General features: G+C 40.4%; 1 protein-coding gene across 2 annotated transcripts in view; it reads right to left on the bottom strand.

Annotated features, from left to right (window-relative positions):
• The window catches only part of ANAPC1 (anaphase promoting complex subunit 1), a 100,156-nt gene that overhangs the window by 55,617 nt on the left and 24,717 nt on the right, over window positions 1-19,822 (bottom strand). The window contains exons 14-22 of one of the 2 annotated variants that reach the window (XM_075563140.1): window positions 18,342-18,476; window positions 15,714-15,854; window positions 15,065-15,125; window positions 14,174-14,361; window positions 10,034-10,108; window positions 6,859-7,127; window positions 4,510-4,601; window positions 2,650-2,798; window positions 998-1,076 (exon numbers count right to left, since the gene is read on the bottom strand). In XM_075563140.1, the coding sequence (XP_075419255.1) occupies window positions 998-1,076; window positions 2,650-2,798; window positions 4,510-4,601; window positions 6,859-7,127; window positions 10,034-10,108; window positions 14,174-14,361; window positions 15,065-15,125; window positions 15,714-15,854; window positions 18,342-18,476 (1,189 nt within the window). The remainder of the gene's footprint in view (window positions 1-997; window positions 1,077-2,649; window positions 2,799-4,509; window positions 4,602-6,858; window positions 7,128-10,033; window positions 10,109-14,173; window positions 14,362-15,064; window positions 15,126-15,713; window positions 15,855-18,341; window positions 18,477-19,822) is intronic. The other variant, XM_075563141.1, reaches the window with a different exon arrangement.

Genomic DNA, 19,822 nt, shown 5'->3' with positions numbered 1-19,822 from the left:
CAGCCTGTGCAATCACGAGGTGTCCAAGGGACCAGGTATAAGGCATCATGCAAAAAAAATATATATATATATGTGTATATATACACCATAGTGAATGAAAGGGGAAGTGCAGAGTGGAGACCCAAAGCCCATTTGTCGGCCACTGGAGATCCCCTCACAGAGGGGTTTAGGAGAGGAGATCGGTCAGTCAGGGTACGATGTAGCACCAATGAAGAACACAGCTTTCCCCCAGATTCTGGATGCTTCCTCCTCCCAACTACCATGATCTGAATTCTACCTTGCAGGGCTGGATAGGGCAGAGGTTGTACACTGGTACATATGGGAGCTGGAGGCACAGGGAATCCAGGGTGGATGATACCTTCAGGACCAGGGGTGTGAGGGGAGATACTGAGAGGGTAGAGGGTGAGTGGGTTGGAAAGGGGGAACCGATTAGAAGGATCCACATGTGACCACCTCCCTGGGAGATGGACAGCAGAGAAGGGGTGAAGGGAGACGCCGGATAGGGCAAGATATGACAAAATAACAATCTATAAATTATCAAGGGTTCATGAGGGAGTGGGGAGCGGGGAGGGAGGAAAATAAAAAAGAGGACCTGATGCAAAGGGCTCAAGTGGAGAGCAAACCCTTTGAGAGTGATTAGGGCAAAGAATGTACGGATGTGCTTTATACAATTGATGTATGTATATGTGTGGATTGTGATAAGAGTTGTATGAGCTCCTAATAAAATGTAAAAAAAAACCACAAATGAAATAAGTAGTATTCTGGCAGGTTGAGAAGTCTAATAATTTATGACTTAAATAGTCCTTTTTATAACCACACCAAAAATAAAAGATCTGTTCATATTTAAGTAACCCTGGTACCTGAAAATCAGTTCGGCCCTGTAGATTAGAACAGTGCTAGGGGGCCTAAGAGGGAAAGCATGACCTCTAGAGTAAGCATTTACATTTTAATTTTTACAAAACTCTGTCCTAGGCGTCCTAGCAATCCATGGTCTTACCTGTAGTTATTCTGGATAAATACTGGGAGGTTTCATCAGCAACAGCGCTCTCATCACCAAGTATGTACAGAGCCATACTCTGCATTACAGATATAATTAGCATTTAGAAAACACAGGATTATTTTTTATCTAGGATTATTGAGATGCAATATAAAAACAGTCATTCATATTTTCTTTATAAGGTTTGATAACTGTTACCGCAACGATGACATAGATACCTGCATTGTACCAAAAACGTCCCCTTGTGCCTGTGTCATCAGTTCCCTCCCCCACACCCAACACTGGAAACAACCCATCTGTTTTATTCCCTATGTTTTCTTAATGCTGCCATGTCACGTACAGGGAATCATACAAGGCAGTCCTTTGAATGTTAATTCTGTAACTTCTCATGAGATATGAATGTCACTGAATGTTCATTCCTTTTTTACTGTCAAGTAGTAGTCCATTATACAGATAAACCAAAAAATGTTTATCTTTATTCATAAACGGGTGGGCATTGGCTTGTTTCCCGTTTGTGGCGAGTATGAGCACAGCTTGTATGTGTGAACATGCTTTCATTTCTCTAAGGTAGATTCCCACTAGGAGTGGAAATGCCATGACGGTGCCAATAGTGCCAACACGAGACTACCCTATCTGTGCTATTTTCAGGATTGCAATCAATGACCTGAAACAAATACAAATGAGCTGGCAAATGAAACACTGATCTGCTCTATAAAGTGTCACTCAATTCACATTAAAAGGTTAAAGTACCACCATCAAAATACTATATAATGAATCCAGACACAAGGTCACAGATTATAGTTATATTTATATAAAATATATGACCAGTTGTCCTGTAAGTAACTAAAAAATTGCAATTACATGTATCTTACAGTAGAAGTGTAAACATCTAGGATAGATCAATCCACAGAGGTGGTTGCCAGGTGCTAAAGGGAGTGAGAATAGAGAGTGACTGCTAAATGGCTATTGGGTTTTATTTTGAGATAGTAAGAATTTTTTTTTTGGGGGGGGGGTAAGAATTTCTTATAACTAAACCAAGTAAATAAAAGTAAAAACCAAATTGCTCTGTGGGCTTCTGGGACTGCAAATCTTTATGGGAGCAGAAAGCTTTATCTTTCTCCTGAGAAGTGGCTAGTGGGTTTGAACTGTTGACCTTGTGGGTAGCAGCCCATCAAGTAAACCACTATGTCACCAGGGTTCCACTACACAGACATTAATAAATTTTGAATGTTCTAAATAGCACTAAATCGCTCAATTTAAAATGTTTAATGATTATGTGGATTTTAATCAATTTTTTTAAAAAGAAAGAAAAACAAACAGCAGCTTTGCACATAATTATTAAAAACTATAAGCACCCCAAATGTCCTTCAATGGGTAAGTGGATAAACCAAGTGTGGGATGTGTATGTACTGGTCTGCTAGATAGCAATAAAACACAACTGCTGACACGTGCACGTAGATGAATCTGAAAAGCGTGAGGGAATTATTTACGGGGTACAGTTGCAGGTGTTCTGATTATGGGAGTGATTGTAAGTATTTATACATCTGTTGAAATTCAAAGAAGTTTACATAAAACAGAAGTCAATTTTACTTTAAGATACTTTAAAAATTAAACTGAGGGGAGAAAAGGATAGTTAGCATGTTAATACATACCAAGACTACAAGTTTGCTTCTTTCACAGATTCCAGGGAGGTAGGGGTAGGGTGGCATTCCTTCGCCCCTCAGACAAGAACTCACCCACTGGTAAACACTCGGGGGTTCAGAAGTGAAAAACGATGGATGATGCATAAATCCCGTTTGACCTTTAAAGTCAGACATATTTAATAAAGTGCTATAAAAATACACCAGGGTAACACTCTTTTATTCTAAAGGAAAAATAACAGTATTCAGCTAATGCTTTAAAAGAAAGAGAAAGCTATTTTTCTACTGTCTCCAACTTTTTCTTCATTTTATTTCTACCAGAGGCTATATTATACATAGAATTTAATTTACTATTTTATCCCAGGCTGGTTGAAAACTAAGCAAATTCTGTGCCTAAGGCATATAAAGAATCTAACCAAAATATTCTGGCCTAGTCCTGAAAGGAATAAAAAGAGCCTCCGTATTGAGCTCTAACAATTGGGTCCCATCGGTGAGTCAGTCCCTTTAGCTCAGGGTTTAGGACAATCCTGGGGTCACAGAAATGTTTATATCTGAACAAGCCACAGTGCAGCCTCCTCTCTCCAATTTTCCTCCCATCCCCATCCTTCCTCCTTCATTTCTTCTTGCCTCCTCTTCTTCCACTTCCTCCTCTGCCTCTACCGGCCACCTCCTGCCATAAATGAGTCACTTGAATCCTAACCCCCAGGAAAAAAAGTTTTCCTTATTTATTTCTGGGTTTTGCCCCTACAGCCTCCTGACAGTGACCCGAAAGGGCTCCTTCGCAGCCTCGCTCCAGTGTCACATGTCCACTGTCTACAGCCCCCCTCATCCTGGCCCTTGGCTGAAGCAACTGAGGGAGGTGACTTGCTCCTGGAAGAGACTGAGCATTACAGTCAAATAAAAATCCAGCCACGGAACAGCAGAGAGACAGAAGGCCAGTTAGATAATTAGGACAAACAGAAACCTGTGGAAGTTTTCCAAGAGAAAGCTTTATAGTGGTACTGTCACTGAACAACCTGAATACTGGGAGTTGGAGCATTTCAAGGTAGTGGAAGGAAAAATATGTGCCAGTTTCTCTAGAAGGTCAACATTACTGGGTAGGAACAACTTAAGGTTCGTGGCTTTTAATATGAGTAGGTAAGAATTTCTTAAATAATTTTGTTCTGAAAACCCCGTTTGGCTGCTTTGTGAAATAGACTTCTCATTTATTTAATTCTTCAACCTCCCATTCATGTCTGCATGATTACAGAAAACACATGGTAAAGCAGGCAAGTGACATAAAAGAAAACTGCAGTAAGGGTAACAAGACCCATATTCATCTTAACATGTTTCCAATGAAAAAGATTTTAAATGTTTATTTTTCAGTTTATTACTTTTCATTTAAATGTTATTTTTGTTATATTACACCCTGTAGGTTACAGTTTAAAAACTTTTTTAAACCTATGGTGGGGGGAGGGGGCAGGTATGTTCTATATCTATCCAGTGCAACATGGTAACCAGTAGCTCCAGGTAGTCACAGAGTACTTAAAATGTGACTAGTGCAACTATGAACTGGATTATATTTTAATGAACTTAAACAGTCACATATGAATAGCAGCTTCTAATTGGATAGCAAAGGTCTAGGGCAAAGCATCTTTGTCACTGGATGCTCTGAGCTCTTGTAAGTCAGAAACTTAGGGATGGGTAAATTCTCCCCATATACTGAAGGGGCTGTAGCTTATTAAGTCAGAGATCAAGCACTAGAATTTAAAACCTACCAGATGAAAGCAACATTGTTCCTGATTTAGAGGCAAATGGTAGTAGTAGTCACAGAGAAGCATGCAAGCCAGCATCACTCCAATGTTCAGAAAATCTTCAATGGCAGATGCTTACCTTCATCAATTGTGCACACCTGTCCAGCAGCTCTGACCAGGGTTGGATAGTCTCTATAGTAGTGATCTATATAAGGTCCCAATTTTAAGTCCCTGAAACAATAAGAGCATATAAAAAAGAAATAACAAGGAAGATATCATAGCCATATCCTCTTGTCCACCCCTACCCCCACCCCGGAGTTTGAAGTCATCAGTGAAACTTTTCAGAAAGCTTGTAAAAAAAAAAAAAAGCAAAAGTATTTAAAAAGAAAAAAATTTTTTAAGCAGAAGTTGCTTTTTTCTATTTCTGAACGTTCAACTGCCCTGTATGACTGAGGCAATCTAAACGATTCACTGGACGGATTCCTCCACAGCTGTCCAACTAGAGGGAAAGCGCTGGGGTCTAGCTTCTCTCCCTTGTGCCACCTCAGTTGGAGACCTTCATGAACTTAGTACTTTCAATATGGGAAAACATCAGTCAATTACTCTGAAACGCTGAGGGTTAATTAAATACATATGTGAAAAATGCCTCATGAAATTTCTAACAGTATACAAATGGTATTTATTTTGGAGAGCCAATCTGAGTGTTTGAAAATTATTTAATTACAAAATCTGCCAGAAGAGAAACTGACTATAAGTAAAACGAGAAAAGCATCTCAATTTCTCAAGGAAAATCACAAGAGTTAGAACATGCTAGCATCTTAACTCAGGAAGTGACATTTCCATGCAAATTCAACTTTATCACCAAAAATCACAAATTCTGAAACAACACCTAACTCAAAAAAATTAGAAAAAAACAGAACTCATTGCCAACCAGTGGATTCTGATTGACAGCGACCCTATAGGACAGGCTACAACTGCGTTTCCAAGACTAACTCTTTATGTAACTCCTCTTTCTCCTGAAGAACTCCCTCTCGATTTCAATCTGCTGCCTTGCAGCCAGTGTATAATAACCACAACGCCCTCAGGGCCAGCTGTGCCTCTTGAAAGGAGTGCCACAAAGCATTCAATGACCAAAGGGGGACAGCAAGTATGATTAGAACAATGGTCTTGTGGATCCACTTCAAGTGCCTCTTGGCTAGGAACCACCACAGACTGTGACACTGGAGGCAAGGGGAAAACAAGAGTCCACAATTAGCTATCGACACCAGCGATGGGCTCCCACTGTTCTTTCACTGACTTACCCAAGAAATTAATTTGGACAAGTTTCCTCAAGAAGAGGATTATAATATTTACTTTGATGACATACACATGAACTATGGTTTTATGAACTATACAGCCCTATGAGAATGCAATGCAGCTTCTTAAAAAACCCGCAGATATTTGAGAACTTCTATCACAGTCATCTTGTCAAAAAGAAAATTTTATTAGATCATCCTTCATCCCCATGCTTAAAACACTTTGTGATTTACCACTAATCTTATGACAAAGGCCAAAACCCAAGCCCCGCCCACAGGCCCTTACATAGCTAGTATCTTTAAACAATTCTGTAGTTTACAGAAAAGGCAATTTTTCAAAGGAGGCATCCCGGAAACAGAGGGATTTCTCCCAATTGTCTCCCCCAAATATATGCCAAACAGCTGCTTGTGAATGACTGTACATGTGGAGGTCATCAGAAGTAGATCAGGGGTTATTCTCCCTAAGGGTTATCAGCCATCTAGAGCAAGCAGTCACCACTGTTTATCCCACAACAAGTAGGGCCCACTCCCTTCTGCTAAGGATAGTAGTCTGTCTGTTTCCTTGTAGGAGACCCCTGAGAGGTCAAACCCGCCCTAGGATGGATGACCAAAGTTAGGCCGCCATCATGAATCTAGGATCCGCTTATCTTGTCACATGTATACTCCTAGACCTTCCCATTCCTATGGGCACACCCCTAGCTCATCCCCTTCCTGTCACGCTTATGCCTATCATACACCCCCTTCCTACGATGTGTGTGCCTATTATACTGCCCCTTCCTGTGACGTGTGGTTACCTGTAATGATGCCCCCCTAATGAGATATAACCCTTGGTTAGCAATAAAGTTGGGCTCTCTCCTGCTCTCGCGTCCAGGCTCCCCCCACGAGGACCACCAAGTGGGGCTGAGGTGAGCATGCTACCATGAAATGTGTCTGACTCCATTAATTCAATTTCTCCTCTATCTCTCATGCTCTCTACGAAGTTACTATAATCTTTACTTATTATCGCTGTACAATTGCGCCTAACGGACCTATGATGATTTGTTGGGAACCCACTTCACCCCCAGAGAGGGAGATTTCGGGAATTCACTTAATACATAAGGCTATAATATATAATAAGGTTCCTACACAACAGTTATGGATAAGATGGATTCATTTAAGGATTACTTGGCAGTGTCTAATTCATAAATATTTACCTTGCCAATTGAACAAGAAGGTCAACAAGTGAGCGAATTCCTTCTCCCATTAAGGTATTCAACTTAAGTTCCTCGTAGACAAGATGAAGAACAAAAAAAATGGCAGGTATGTGGGGGAAGAGAAGCGTAGACGAATCCAGACTTATGTTCTGTGAAAGGTCCTCATCCTTCGTCTGTGAGACTCCCAATGGACTCAAACAGAGCGAGCTGGTCAAAAGATGAGACTCGACGTTCTGGTGGTAGTCTGAATTTAGTAAATATTCCCAATCCTGAGAGGAACAAAAAGGGTGTAATTGTTTTAAATGCCTCTTTATAATGTCATCATTAAGAAAAGCCAAATGACTCCCAACAATCCCAGCCCCAGTGTTCTATTACGTTTCTCTCCGACTATGAAGAAGAAAGTCACCGTGTGGAAAAAGACGAACTACAGTAAAGCCTGTGAGTGAGTTGGAACTTGAGGGTCTGTTGTGACTTGAGGTCCCACAGGTCTTCCATCTTTCAAAGCGTGCAGTCTGACCACTTTGCTGTCGCTCTGTCAGGGAAAAGTCTTTGGGATTTCCTTCTTGACAGGTTTCCACTTTACATCAGCCTGGCTTTCACAAGTTTTACTGTGGGAGTGTGGGCTTCAAAGAGTGCACGGAGAAGCTCCATCGTCTTTCCATTCTATTTCCCACCATTTTTTTGAAGCCCTCTTGCATAAAACAGCCAAGCAATTTCCAGATGTCGGTGATAAACATTAGGACAAACCATCTTTAAAAATCTAGTCATGCCCTCTTAAGGAAGCACCTTTCTGGGGCAAATTCCATAATTAGAGAGGAATGAAGACAGAAAATATAAGAACATCTGAAGTTATGTTTTACGAAGTCCAAAGGAATGAATGAAATATGCAAAGTACAAACAGATGCAGTAAATGACCACCAGACGTGTTTTGATCAAAGCAGTTCACACGTCAGATGGTATTCCTATCTTTGTATATTTTTAAAATGCTAAGCTAGTAATATTATCTAATAATCAATTTAACTTTATATTCAGACTGACAGTACTATGCTTTCTAATATTAGATGTACTTTGGTTTTTACTTATGGTTTATTCCACAATGTTCGGAGAATATGGTCTATGCCAATTTTAGAACTTACTAGTGCTTTCCTAGGACTTAATAATGTGTGCTATCCTAAGCTTTAAAAACTCAGATTAAATACAAGAAAAACTAGCCATAACAAAAAACCTGAAAAATTGGACAATCAAAATTAAAAAGCTGTGTTCAGAAGGTACTGTTAAGCCACGTAAGGATTCACACACAACACATGCATATGACAAGAATTTCTACTGCTCAGTGATGAGTTTTAAAAAGCAACTGAAAATAAAGATTTTTCATTTCCAAAAAAAAATACAAGGTAAGTGCAAGAAAAGGTGCTTACTACCAGTAGTTATCAGGGAAAAGAAATGATTATTTCTAGGAGGCAAACTAGAAGATTTGATGGCACAGTGGTTAGAGCGCCTGGCTTCACTGAACGGTCAGCAGTTTGAACCCCGACCTACTCCTCAGAAGAAAGAGGTGCTGGTATGCCCCCGTCGAACTTCCAGCATTAGACACCCTGGGGGCAGTTCTACTCAGTTCTCCCTCTGGAGTTGACACCTGGACAGATGCAGTGGGTTTTTTATAAAAGAAATGACTGTTCACACAGTCAGATGGTTATACACTGAGAAAGACTTACAACAGAAAATGTTGGCAAGAATACAGAACAAGAGGAACACTTATATACCGCTGGCCAGAGCATAAACTGGGACACCAATTTGGGAACATGCCTGGAAGCTTCTTAAAACTACCAGCAATAACCCAACAATTTCATTGCCAGCTATTCATCTTTTTAAAAATGGAAATACTAACTCCAAAGAGTTGAAAAAGAATGTTGGTAGTAGCTTATTCATAATAGTAAAAATGGAAATAGTCTAGATACCCATCCGCAGAAAATGAGTAAACAAACAAGTATAGGTATCCGACGCAATAAAATGAAGCTAATTGCTTTATAATCTGCAGCAACAGGGAGAAATCTCAAAAACATTAGGCTGACAGAAAGTAACTTTCTATCAAAGATTACATATAACACCATAGTATCTCAATTATGTCAACTTGTAGAACTGAAAAACTAACACAAGGTGACAGAAATCTGACTGCTTTAGGGAACAAAGATAGAGAATGATTGAAACAGGTACAAAGCTCTCTGGAGTGATGGAAAGACTCTGTCTTTTTTTTTTTTTTTTCTTGTCAAGGTCTCTATTGCTACACAAGCCTCTTTTTAAAGGGTGAGGCAAACAAAGGAATTCCAAGGGAAAGTAAAAAAAGGAAGGGAGGGAGTATAGAGCACACAAGGTAGGGAGACACAAATCTACGTTGTAATGTCTGGTGCTGGAGTAAACAAAGGTGGGCCATCTGGTGTTTGTCAGGATAAGATAAGGTTGAGGTGAAGTGGCTTTAGCCCTGCAGGGCAGACAGTATGGAGTCGGTTTTGTCAGGTTGATTATGTCCGGTTCCCAACATCTCCCCCTCCCTTACATTATTAGAAAAAAGGGGGGTACGGCGTGCAGTGACCATCCTTCAGGGAGTTCCGTCTGTCTTAGGTGGCTAGGGCGCAACTCAGTCCGTACCCGTCATTGGCTAGGAGGCCCAGAAAGACTCTGTCTTGATAGGGGTATGGACATGGGTTACATAAATATGCATTTGTCAGAACAGATCAAACTGAAGATCTGAGCATTTCATTTTAGGTGAACTATATCCTAACTTTTAAAAATTAGGGCAGAGGCTCCACAGGGATACACTCATGGAACCTGATAAACGTTAAGAGTCTAAAGACGTATTGCATGGAAATAGTAAATAAAGCCACCTTAGGTCACCCACTGCCAATGCACCAAAACTAAAGCCAGGCAGCAACAGTTCACGTGTCAGCAGATCATGCCAATGGTCCAAAAAGACAATGGTAACTTTTAAAAGATCCCTGAGAGCAGAAGTGCATATATGACCACAGAAAACATTGCACTTGTCAAAAGAGCCATTGCTCAACAGTAAAGCAAGCAGTGTTCAAAATAGTAAGGGAATTCAACACGAACACCACGAAAGTGGGAGCTGACTACAGATAATCACAAATGAATTTACAGCAGCAGAAGCAGTAACACTCACGTCATCAGATCCAGTCTCAGAGGGCCTCGCTTTTTTGGGTGCGATGACTGGGGAAAGTGATCCTTCAAAGTCAAACTGAAAAATCCCAAAAGAGAAGACAAAACAGTGTAAATTTACCACTGTCCACTGATCAATTTAAAGGGCTCAAGAATCAGTCCCAACTATTATATAGGAAAACCACAAAAATTATTTTTAATTTGGAAAATCATGACACAGATGTTTTTCCAACAAAATATTGTAAAGACTAAATAAAACAGTATCTAAAAAGGGTCTAGGAGAATGTCGAAGGATCCCTGATAGTGTGCAGTGGTTAAAACAGATGGGGGCTAACCAAAAAGACAGCAGTTGAAAACCACCAGTCGCTTCAAGGGAGAAAGACGTAGCAGTCTGCTTCCATGAAGATCACAGCCTCAAAAACCCACGGGCAGCTTTCTCTGCCGTGCAAGGTCGTTCTGAGCTGCACTGGCCTGTTGGCAGGGGTTTGCAGAGGACCGAGTGCAGAGCCTGTGCCTGTGAGGACTGTCAGGGAGGTTTCCTTGCCCTCCTCCTCCTGTGATAACACCGGCTATAGCACTTTAGTAACGCGGTGAGGGGTAGGCATATTGACAAAGAATGAACCCAAAGCTAACCCAACATTAGAAAAAGACATCTACTGAACACCTCGCCTACAGTGTCACACACTCGCAAACTTACACAGAGATACTACGTCTGAGCCCCACAGTCAGAATGTTCCTGCCACAGTTGGCAGTCACAGTTCCAGAGTTATGGGAAAGAGCAGCAGTCATGGTCTGAGACAACCTTCCTTTTGTGACCTGTGTGACTCTGCTATATTTTCATTCTTTTAGAATTGTTCAGATTAACCAGTCTCTTAGGTGATTCTGTAGAACCATGCCCCTAGTCTATCGTAACCTACATGTAAAAATACTTGTCTTTCTTGCTAGTTAATCCCAAGATGAGAGGAACTGTCTTGCCTAGAGTGTATCTGAGTCTGGCATCATGCCTGGCTGACAGAAGGGTTCAAGATCTACTGAGAAAAACCATGAACATTCCAGAGACATGTTAAGTTAACCAAACACAACTCTTCGAAGAACATCACAGCAAAAGGGGAGGGGTAAGCATCTAATGCAGTGCCCTCATTTAATGCACCTTCTGGCCAAAGAAATGCCAATAGCAATATAACTAGTTATTGGCAAAAACATGTACTCACTGTTTGCTTCAATTATTTAAATTAAACCAGAGGGTAACTGGGGACAAAGCAAAATGAAAACCATTTGTTAAGGATCTTTGATATGAATGCAAAATGCAACAAAAGTTTAACTTGATCTCAAGAACTAATTTCTTTGGTCCTTCAAGACTACTGCGTTCTACGTACATCAGAAAACCATGCACTTTTTCACCAAAAGAAGATGGTGCTCAGTCATCCCTGTTTAATGGGAGCAGGAGACAGCACTGGTTCTGTGACAGACTGGGCTGCAGCAAGTTCCGCAGGACAGGAAGACACAAAAGCTATAAAAAGCTGAAGTGGGCTTACTCATACTATAGAGAGCCTCAGATCCCCCCCACCCGAGCCCTCCCCCACAGGGGCTCAATCTTTTCATATTGAGAAAGAATGAAATCTGAGGATAATTCCCATGTAACTATTCAGAATAAGAAAAGTATCCCTTATCTTCCCAGTAAGATTTTTCTCTAGGATTTTGCAGTGGGCAACACCTTTACATGGCATAACAGAACAATTCTTAAAAAACCATCTCTCCCTCAGAGGAGGAAACCCCCGCCCAAATAGAGTCTACATAATCATCACAGCGGGAGAGGAGGAATTCACACAGTACTTAGTACAAAATATGACGCATTGCAGTTAAATGAAAGTGACAGCATGTGTTTGGGTCAGAAGGAACAGGGCAGGGCAGGCCACACTGAGGCAGCATGTGCATGACGACCTGCAAGAGAGGAAGAGCTTATCTTCCCCCAGGAGAGGAAGGTCATCTCTGGGGAGGTGTGCCTCTTAGTAAAGCAAGGAGACCTGGCGGGGCACTGCTTAAGCACTTGGCTGCTAAGTGAAAGGTCAGCAGTTCGAACCCATCTGAGGGGACAGGCTGTTTCCCATCTGCCTTGGAAACCCTATGGGGCAGTTCTGCTTTGTCCTGTGCCATCAGCATGAGTTCAAATCAACTCGATGAAATGGGTTTGGCGAAGAGGGAAGGAGACACAGTGGAGCACATCCTGGCCAACCAAGCCCCAAGGACGATATTCCAGCTCAGACAAACCAATGCACGGAGAGGACCATAAGGCCAGCCCCACCACTAGACATGATGTCCCTCACTGATCCGCAGTGTTATGAGGGACACACTGGAGGCACAGTGTGGGAAATGTGCCTAATCTGACCACCCCGCAATGGGGCAAAACACTAAGGGCGTGCAATGGAACAGCATGGGGAACAGAGCAATGAAGTCCCCAGGAAATACCAAAAATAGACTTGGGGACCAGAGCATAGCACCCCATTAGACTCACAGGAAAACACTCCTAAAGGTCAACAAACAGACCTGGAACTATTTATAGGTTTTTCTTTCCTTTTTGGGGGGAGGTGTCATTTTTTTGTTGGTGGTGATGGTATTTGGTTTTATGGTTTCCTTTTGTTGTTTTGTTTTGCCTTGTTTTTGTGCTTATTATTGTTTCTGCATGTCTATCAAGATAAGATCGATGGGATAAACAATCCAAACAAGACCAAAGGTTCAGGGGAGAGGTAGAGGAGAAGAGGTGGGTGTTAACAAACCCAGGTACAAAGGAAAAACAAGCAAATCTAAAATTAATGGCAAGGAGGGCGTAGGACGCCTGGTAGGGCTTGATCAAGGGCAATGTAACTAAGAGGAATTACTGAAATCCGAATGAAGGCCGAGCATAATAGTGGGACAGGAGGAAAGTAAAAGGAAATAGAGGAAAGAACTAGGAGGCAAAGGGCATTTATAGAAGTCTAAATACAGGTATGTACATATGTAAATATATTTATATATAGCAATAGGGAAATAGATCCATGTACATGCATTTAGATATTAAGTATCAAGGTAGCAGATGGACATTGGGCCTCTACTCAAGTTCTCCCTCAATGCAAGAACGCTGTGTTCTAATAACCTGGCATTCTGTGATGCTCACCTTCCCAACACGATCACTGAAGACAACATGGGTGCATAGCAAATGTGAAGAAAGCTGATCATGCCTGGCTATCAAAAGATATAGTGTCTGGGGTATTAAAGGCTTGAAGATAATCAAGTGGCCATCTACCTGAGAAGAAACAAAGTCCACATGGAAGAAGCACACCACCCTGTGTGATAATGAGTTGTCGATGGAATCAGTTATTAGCCATTAAAGACCCAGAACAAAAAATCTTATCAATGTGAATGAGGGGGAGTGCAGAGTGGAGACCCAAAACCCATCTGTAGGCAACTAGACATCCCCTATCAGAAAGGTCGCTGTGAGATGAGCCAGTCATGGTGCAATATAGCAGATGAAACATAAAACTTTCCTCTAGTTCTTTAATGCTTGCTCCCCCTCCCCACGCCCCGTGCTCTCCCTATCATGATCCCAATTCGACCTTACAAATCCGGCTAGACCAGAGCATGGACACAAGTACAGATAAGAGCTGGAAACACAGGGAATCCTCAGGACCAATAATGATAGTAGCGATACCAGGAGGGGAAGGGGAAGGTTAAGGGGAAAAGGGGGAATTGATCACAATGATCTATATATAACCCCCTCCCAGGGGGACAGACAACAGAAAAACAGGTGAAGGGAGACATTAAAAAATAATAATAAGTTACAAATTATCAAGGGTTCATGAGGGAAGAAGTGTGGGGGAAAGAAGGAAAAAAATGAGCTGATACCAAGGGCTCAAGTAGAAACAAAATGTTTTGGAAATGATAATGGCAACAAATGTACAAATGTGCTTGAAACAATGGATGGATGGATGGATGGATTATGGTAAGAGCTGCACGAGCCCCAATAAAATGATTAAAGAAGAAAAAAAAAGAAAATGGGTTCGGTTTGTGTTTAGAAGATTAAAATGGTTTGGACGTTCTAATACCAAGCACACAAATGTTACATTAATAACAGAGTAACTCAGGACGTAAAACAAATAGGGATGCTTACATTCCTGGTCCATGCTAAGCGGTCTGTGTTATAGCCCATCAGGTTCATGAGACAAGTCACAAATAAATTCCATTCTGAGTGGTAACTGGGTCCTCCTGGTGCACTGTGAACATTGTACCACTTGACAAGCATCTGAACGGCAATTTCTTTCGGCAGGACAAATGTAATTGCTTGCAAACATGTCTGCACTGTTTGAAGCAAGAATTAAGGCAAGAACGTTAAGTCTTCAACTGATCTAACAATTGAGTAACATCATCAAATATGCTGGTTCAAATCTACTAACCATGCTACCAAAGAAAGGTGAAGGAATCCATATTCAGAAAAATGTGCAGCAGTGAAAACCCTATAGATCAGTTCTTCTCTGCTCTATAGGATCTTCAGGGGCAGTGAATGATTTAAAGTGGCTCTTCTAGCCAAGTCCCTAACTCCCACCAAACGACCTCTTCCCTTTAACATGAACTTTGCCTGTGACTTCCGTGTTGCCAATGCAATGGATACTGGAACCCAGAGAGGTAAATAGAGAACATAAATTAAGACAACATGGGGTAATGTAAATAGAAATCGACTTGACGGCAATGAGGTGTTTTTAAAAGCCTTTGTTTCTCAAATTTTCTTAACAAGAGGCAGGTGCGTGTAGTCTAGGTGCCATTCTTCAACGTAAGAAATCTCAGAGCAGGAGAATCCGCACACCGTTCACGTGGACCAGCCTTACACAAACATGGAGTGGTCATCACCAAGTGCTCCCCTAGCTCCCAACAGCTTCTTTGCATAGTGAAAATGTCCACCTCGTGGATTTTAAAACTGCAAAGCTGTACGTCCCAACTGGTAAGATACATCAGCAATTGCTCCAAAATGAGAACACCCAGAAGTCAAGTGTGACCCTCAGTATACCTAATTCAGAGGTGGCAATTTCAGGAACAGTGATCCGGACCATGGAGCCGTTACTCAATTCCTGACAGAGTGAATGGAAACAAAGAAGATAAACAGCGTTTATGTGTTCTAAATCTTTCATTACTTATGAAGGGTTTAAATGCTTTACAAGACTATTTAACAAAATTCAATTCATGAAAACCAAACAAGTTTGCCAATAGAACTGGACATACCCTAATATTAAAAAATTGTAATGGGCTTACTTTTTATTAATTTTCAAAACTTTTAATCTTTTTTAAACTGTCCAATTTTGCAAAGATCTTAAGAGTAATCATAACTAACAAAATACTTTTTAAAAAATTTTTTAACAAAAGACTTTTTGCTGCTATTTTTTAAATGGTTTTAAGGAGATTTACCTTAATGAAAGGATAATAATCACATCAACATACAATTTAATCGATTAAAAACTTTTGTTTTCAGTAAACATCATAGTAAACTTTAAAATAATTAAGCAGAATCACTTTAAAATGGCACATTACAAGTGATTTTAAAAATTATGAGAAATGCCTTCACGCCTATTGCAATTTTCAAACAATTCTGCATTCTCTCAGATTTAAACTCACATCCATATTACATGGGAAGCTACTTAATCTTTAAAAATTATACTTACTAATGTTACTCTGTTGTGGACAGGGTCTCTTACAGAATGAATGTATGTACCAAGCTGTTGGAAAGTACAATCCTCATTATAAAGAGAATCATGAAGTTTCGAAGAATCCCTTAGTTCTGGAACTGGGGACAACAGAACCACCTGTAAAAAGTCATAAATAAAACACAAATATTCTTTAAGAAATTGATTTCAGAGGTTGTCTGTTTTTGCATATGGTGTAACTAATAACTATATATATTTTAAAATTTATAGTTGGAAGACTTCTGATCCACTATAATAAAGCAGTTTGAAGCAGACCGGGGCTCTCACGGGAAATGGGAAAGGAAGATAAAACACCAAAGCTGCATCTGAGTAATGACAGGAAAACTAGAAGCAACTTGGACCTGGGAGCCAAGGTTCTAAGAGCGAATGGAACCCCAAGTAAGTGGGCCACATTCTTCTACTGTTTTTCCCACTCGGGGCATTTATAATTGTGGGGTGGGGAGTACATGGACATGCTGACAGTGCCCTGGCTAAGAGGAAGAAGAGAAGGCAGCAGCCCTTGTCGCAGTATCACCAGGTCACACATGTAAACTGAAACCTGAGGAACTAAGGCCTCAGAGAGAAAGGAAAACCAAGAGACAGGCAATCTCGTGGCATTTCACCTCAAGGCAAGTGTTGATGATGAAAATATAAGAATAATACTTACTTGCTCAATTGTGACAGGCACACAAAACGTTAAACGATTTTTGATTCTAATTACATGTAAATGCCTCCCCTTTTGGATCTCTAGTAATAATCACACACCCTTTTGTATTCAAGCACTGTTATTCCATTTATAGACCACCTCTAAGTGAAGATCCTACCAATGCTGGAAGTCAGTCACACTTGAGATGTATTTATTATGTTCCAACTTCTACTCCAAAAGCTGTCAGGAAAAAATCACCTCTACTGGTGGTCCTCGCTCTATGCAGAAAAGCATAATTTTCTGGGGAAATGGGAGAGCCATCAGCGAGCCAGTGTGACAGAGAATGGCCTCGCTATGATTCCAAGGCTGGCACAAAGATATTGACTAAGCACTTCTGGAATTCTAAGAAAGATGGGAACACCTGCTTTCAAATCACTCAAAGCTCTCTGATGCTTCTCCAGTTTCCCTTCTGAACGTTGTCAGAGGTCCTGATCTAAATGTGAGAAGACCATTCACTGCACACGGACTAAAGAAACCCAGCACTTAGACACACGCTAATATCAAACCTTCACTTTGAACTGCCCCACACAGGAACAGACCAGCTCCTTCTCTAGCCTCCTACCTTGGTGAGTACGGGCATTTACCAGTGCACTCGGAAAACGGACACTTATTCCACATTCTCTCTTCCCAGCCCGCTCAAAACCATTCAGCTGACAGGGCATCATCTCTGCTTCTCCAGGGCCCTGTGTCACTCCTTAGCACAGCTTACACTGGCACAAACCGCCACACTTGGAAGATTATTCCATGACCAATCCTGTCTTCTTAAAACACAGGTGCTATCCTCACTACATCTCCCTTACAAACCTGTTGGATCCTGGTCACTGCATGCAGAATAAGAATTTCCTTTTCACCATTTCTTCCAGTAAAAACACTTCTGCTCTGTTACATCCTTAGTTGTCTATCCTTAGACAAGCAACTTCCATACCTGACTTTATTTGTAAAATCGGGCTCATAATAGTGTCTCCCTTAATTTTTCACTAACCAAAAACCGAACCAAACAGGCTGCTATTTAGTCAATTGCAACCCTATAGACTAGAGTAGAACTGTCTGTGTGGGTTTCTAAGGCTATAAATCTTAATGGGAGCAGAAAGCCTCAGCTTTCTCCCTCTTTTCTACCTGGTGGGTTCAAACTGCTGACCTGGGGGTTAGGAGTTCAACCTTTAACCTACAACATCACCTGAACTCCTTAAAGTTTCCCTAGAAATTAAATTTATAAACAGTTCTTATGAAAATTCTCAAAACCATTAGTTATCATGACCCCTTCCTCATGCCTACCTCACATAAAAGACAACTTGCACTTGTATAAGTGTGCATTCATTCCACGGATTCATTCAGTCCTTCACTTGTGAACAAGGAGGTAGAATATGAATTATGCATGAAAGTGTTTTGTACTCTGTGTCCTTCATGCCTCTGTGGTTCTTTTTCTCCCTGACTCCCCTTTCTACCCGCAGATGGATAAGTCTGCTTATCCTTGAGGTCCAAACTAAGTCAGCCACACCGCTCTGAGATGAGCTTCAGTTCTGCCACATCATCCCATCAATGTGCATCTTGCAATCATTTGTCTCTGGTACCTGTTGTTCCTCTTTCACAGGCATTAATAGTCGACTTTAAATTAGAATTTTTTGTGTAGACAATACATCTACTGTGAGATCTACATGCAAAAGAATATCATTTTTATCTTATGCAGCATTTTCAAAAAATGCCTCAAATAATCACCAGAGAGATCGATATAGGTTTGCTAGACCATTTGTGTTTGAAGACATTTCCTGGTGAGGTATTAGCAAGGCTTACAATTTTGACATTTTTACAACGGAGCAACAAAGTTAATCATGAAAAGAACTGTTTACTGAAGCATCTCTAACGCCATATTAGTTCCTGACATCGCCTAATGCATTTCTTACCTCATCTAGGGATCCCAGTAGTTTACTAAGAGGCTTAGGAGTACTAGCACTGTCAAGGGGAGTGCTGGGCCGAGGCATCACGCTGGACATTGTCAAGGACGGCGCTGGCAGGCCTGGAATAAAAACCTTTCCCACCTTTGAGCAATACAAAGAAGACAAATCATATTACTTTTTATAAAACTATACGCACTGTCATCCAGTCCATGCTGACTCTTAGCGACTCTACAGATCAGGGTAGAACTGTCCCTGTAGGTTTCTGAGACTGTAACTCTTTATGATGGAGTAGAAAGCTTCTTTCTCCCACAGAGCCAACTATGTGGTTCACAGCCTAACCCTATAATGCCTGAATTTTTAATTTCAGGAACAAAATTTGTTTTTGTTTTTATTCTTTACATTCATAGGTAGTTATCAATATATATCTTAATGTATATATTTTAATTAAATGTTACGAAAACATCACGCTCGGTATTATAGGGCTAACATGTAACCACTATGCCACCAGTGCCCAGTTTTTATAAGGGAGCTTCAAAAAGTACACTATCAAATTCAAAAAGTACACTACCAAACCGTTTTCCCACAAACTATTTGAAGAATCTTAATTCTAAAAAAAAGTACCTGACCATATCAGTTCATATAATACAGAAAAAGCTTTTAATAAAACATAATGCTGACAACTTTTTGCTTTTAATTTAAAATTCAGTATCTGTAATCTAGGAATAGAGCAGTGCCTTTAAATTGAGAGAATGTGTACCAAAAAATCAAGAGTTAATATCATTCATATCCAACGATGGCACAGACAAATCAATAATTATAGATGGAGCATTAAAACGTCCTCTCAGGTACTAAGACAAATAGTAAACAGAAATTGCCAAGAATGAATAAAACTTAAACAAACAATACTATCAACCAAATTGACATTTATAAAATTTTCCGCCCAGTAATGCCAAAATACATATTGCTTTCAAGTATACAGAACACTCACCTAAACAAACCATATTCTGATATGAGACAAACTGAAACAGGCTTAAAGTAATTAAAGTTATATAAATTATGTTCCCTAACTATAAGAAAACTAACATTAGAAGTCTTTAACAATCCACGAACACAGTGAATCCAACAGTATATAAATAGATAACACAATATGCCACAGGGTGGTATAATCGAGTAATGTAAGGCCATTTGAACAATGAAAATCAATTGGCATGATTCACTGGATCAACACAAAACCTACAGGATCATGTGTAAAGACGAGGAAAAGTAATTTGATTAGACTCAAGCTACACTAATGAGAATGCATTCTAAGCAAATGAATAATACAGAAAACCTTCTTACATCTCATAAAGGATATCTACCAAAAAATACTACTACAGATAACATGATAAAAGACTGAATATGCTTTCCCCTAATACTTGGAAGGCAATAAGAATAAACACTTTCATTAGTCCTATTCAGCGTAAGACTAAAAATCCTAGCTCATGCTA

Source organism: Tenrec ecaudatus, chromosome 11 (genome assembly GCF_050624435.1).
Source record: "Tenrec ecaudatus isolate mTenEca1 chromosome 11, mTenEca1.hap1, whole genome shotgun sequence".
Lineage (NCBI taxonomy): Eukaryota > Metazoa > Chordata > Mammalia > Afrosoricida > Tenrecidae > Tenrec > Tenrec ecaudatus.
This window is presented reverse-complemented; position numbering and strand designations above follow the sequence as displayed.